This window comes from Bactrocera latifrons, unplaced genomic scaffold (assembly GCF_001853355.1).
Source record: "Bactrocera latifrons isolate USDA-ARS-PBARC rearing strain unplaced genomic scaffold, ASM185335v1 scaffold_13, whole genome shotgun sequence".
Classification (NCBI taxonomy): Eukaryota; Metazoa; Arthropoda; class Insecta; order Diptera; family Tephritidae; genus Bactrocera; species Bactrocera latifrons.
Genome location: NW_017534741.1, coordinates 2,461,984 through 2,465,466, shown reverse-complemented (window position 1 = coordinate 2,465,466; position 3,483 = coordinate 2,461,984). Strand labels below are relative to the sequence as shown.

Here is a 3,483-nt window from a genome sequence, read left to right as displayed (position 1 = left end):
TCTGGTTTTTCCTAACAGAACAATAAACGCTATTCACATTTTCTACTGTCTGGTTTGCGCCTTCATCTTCATCGAAGAAAAACTCTAAAATGAGTTTTATTTTCTGTTGTTGTTGTTGTAGCGTCAGAAAACATTGTGGAAGTAATTTCGAGTGGTACCGAGTTGACAGTCCTTGGCTGGACAAAAATCCAGGTCCGTCCTAATTACTTAGAACCGACTGTCGTGAAAACGGAGTATTATTTTCTCTTAGTTGGTGCTCATCCTTGATGCCTGCACAAACAATACTGACTAATGCAATCTCAAAGTTGTGCCTGAGAAGTTATTTCTATAGCCATATAATACAATAGGATACATTTAACTCGAGATATATTACAGTTKGCTTTATATTGGAAAAACAATGGATTACTTTTTACTGGACCTTACATACATACTATATAAAACAACCCAATGACCACCCCATTTACGACCTAGTAAACAATTCGAATATAAATCCGAATCTCTTTCGGTTTTGGAAAAGGTTCGAAATGCCAAATCCGTGTTGTTGTTGTAACGRCAGAATTCTGCCGAGTTGACAGTCCTTGAGTCCTTGGCCGGATAAAAATCCGGGTCCGTTCTGGTTTTYGTAGACCCGACTGTCGTAGACCCGTGCCAAATCCGTCATTCCCTCCGTTCCTTCGTTTTTTCACTGAAAATGACATTATTTAAATTCTAATTCCAGTCAATGAGCCTATTGTGATAATTACTACTACAAAAAAAAAAAAACAAAAAAAAAAAATCGTTAACCCCATTAAAATTATTCAACAATATTAGAGAATATATCGTTTTTTATTTTCAACAGCGAAAACCTGTAAGAAATCAAAGCTATTCATACGTAAATATAAACACATACAAATCCATTTATAACTATGTGATATATGAAAAACTGTCGAGTACAAACCAATTTGATCGCACCGTGGAATTTGGAATTTAGACAACATTATAAAATACACATATCTTAAGGAAAAAGTAGTTTCATTACTTTAATGCTTAATCTAAGAAAAATATATTTTGAATTTATGCTGGCGTTAACTTTGCTGTCGGTTCCAACAATGCCCACAAACCAGCTGCAGAGGAAATAGCACCCAACAATCCAATTGTACGCGGCGACAATCTAGTGTAACCAAGTGCAGTTAGTGGTATAAATAAGTCACATAAATTTTTCACTGTATCCACAGCCACATCCTTGTGGCTCAAAACCAAAGCATAGGAATGTAGAGCCAATCTATTAAAATCGCGCATTGAATTCAMGCATAGAGGCGACATTTTAGTGCTTGCACGGGTTATACCACTTTTTGAGCCAGCCTTATGTAAGTCGATCAATTGAAATATTTCATAAACATCTCGGCATAAATTCATTATAATTGATAGCAACCAGTACTTATTAGCAAATTTTCCCCAACGGTTTGTATTTATGCCCTTGAAGAGGCCCGTGCGAGCCAACCACATAAAATGGTCAGCGAGTAGGAACAACGATTGTGATAGTTTGCTCAATGTCAGTGTCACGCGTATCGTAAGATCGGGATAATGTATGGTACGTAAGGAAGAGTAAAATATATCCACACAGCGACCGAAACGCAGAACTAAAAATAATATAGTTAAATGAGACAATAATGTTAGGTTTAAATCACAGSGCGACTTACGTTTTCGGAATGTGCTTAATATATACTCCACAGTTTTGAAGCTATCCGCTAGAGCCGGACTGGCATCAACACTCTCCAGCGAATCCCATAAAGCACGCGAGGCATATTGCACAAGTCTGTGTATAATTGCACATCAAAAATGCCACAAAAAGGATGCAATAACTTTAAAATACTTACCTAGCAATTTTATCACGGCCGGCCGTCTGACTATTTAGCAAAACCAATTTATCCAAGCTCATAATTTTTTCAGTTTTACGTGTGATTTCGTGTTCTGCTTCCAGTAGATAATGTTATTTGCACTGTGTTATTGGTTAGCTCAAGGTCCAACCGGATAAATAAACAATCTCATATGCAATTAGAACACGAATTTGTTTAGCTAATCTGCAACCTGTTTTGTTTTTGTTGTCTTATTGCGGCTGTCAAATGCCGGTGTGTTGAAAATGTGCTACAGCTGTTGGCGTGGTGAGTGATTGGTTTGAAGGAATTTACAGAAATTTAATCAATATTAGAAATATGCTTACGTAATTGAAATAACAGAAAAGTAATAAAAATATTTTTCAAATTTCTACATGTTTTTAKGGTACTTTGAATAAAAAATATATTCATTTTAATAAAAGTTGCAAGAGCGCCATCTTCTCGTTATATATTTGTGTTGCACCTTAGATGGCGCTGTTGAATAATTAGTGAAACAACTTGTATTCCCTATGCATTGGTGCAGTTTTTTTTTTATCAAAGAAGAAAACATTAAAAAAATTTATATATTCGAAATTTTGTAAGCATAACCTGTAAACTTTACAAATAACAAAGAAGTATACTAATTAACTTGTCAAAAAATCAATGCCCCAATCATTAAGTTTTATTATGCGCTGAAAATGCGAGAGATTATTGCTGTCGATATTGTCTGTGCAGACTGTATACATACCATATATGTTCTTTAAGGCTAGCAATTTGTATCTGAATAATTATGATGAATCAATGAATTTGTTGATCTCAATATTGCCAATGCTTATGGCTGGTAATTCTTAGCTTAATCATTATCGCCATTACTATTGCTGGCAATAAAGTGTCATGTATTTTAACTACTCAGTTTTCACTACAAGCCCGCTTTCAGCCGAGGCCCGCACAAAAATTTATTTGGTTTGATAAATTAAATATATTATTAGTTTAGACATTTTGTTTGCCTGATCAATATTTTCAGTTAAAATCCAGGATAACATACCATAACGATGGTACCATTACTTTTCCACTTATTCGACGTGAGGTAATTAATGTACGAATTTTAGGCTCTGTTCACAATTATTATGAAGATTTGGCAGTTCCTTTATTTTATGACATTTACTTTGAATGTTTGGCAGTTCGTATTGCTTAAAGCGTAGTGTGTCGTGTCAATGGTAGAGTCGAATCAAAAGAATCGTATCTTTGGCAAAAAAAGAGGTCGAGCAAGAGAGGTTAGGTTAGAAGGCGGATCTAGGCATAGGCATTTAATTTCCATTCCCRCCAGTTTGGTGGGATGCCTGAAGGTATGCACTCCTTAGTGTGTAAGCCTTTATGTACCTCCCAAACGCGGGATGTTCAAGAAGGAATATTTGAATTATTTCCAKCAYACATCTTCTGCAGATGGCGTCTKGTAAGATTCTCAACCTTACAGCATGGGCGCCTATAGGGTAACGGCCTGTTAAAACCTCCATAACTGGGCCAGGCTTGTCTTACTGAAGACAGAGAGATTACTAAGTATCTTGCGATCGCTCTTGGACCAAAAGGATTTTGCGTCAGCGAATTTACCGATGGTGGCTAAGCTCCCGCG

General features: G+C 36.2%; 1 protein-coding gene across 1 annotated transcript; it reads right to left on the bottom strand.

Moving 5' to 3' along the window:
* Positions 1–806: 806 nt before the first annotated feature.
* Positions 807–2,094, bottom strand: LOC108978946 (peroxisomal membrane protein 11B). The gene is made up of 3 exons (XM_018949467.1): positions 1,857–2,094; positions 1,680–1,795; positions 807–1,619 (listed from the first exon to the last, which is right to left on the bottom strand). The coding sequence occupies exons 1-3, from the start codon at positions 1,916–1,918 to the stop codon at positions 1,054–1,056; spliced, it is 744 nt and encodes a 247-aa protein (XP_018805012.1). The 5' UTR covers positions 1,919–2,094; the 3' UTR covers positions 807–1,053.
* Positions 2,095–3,483: the final 1,389 nt, after the last annotated feature.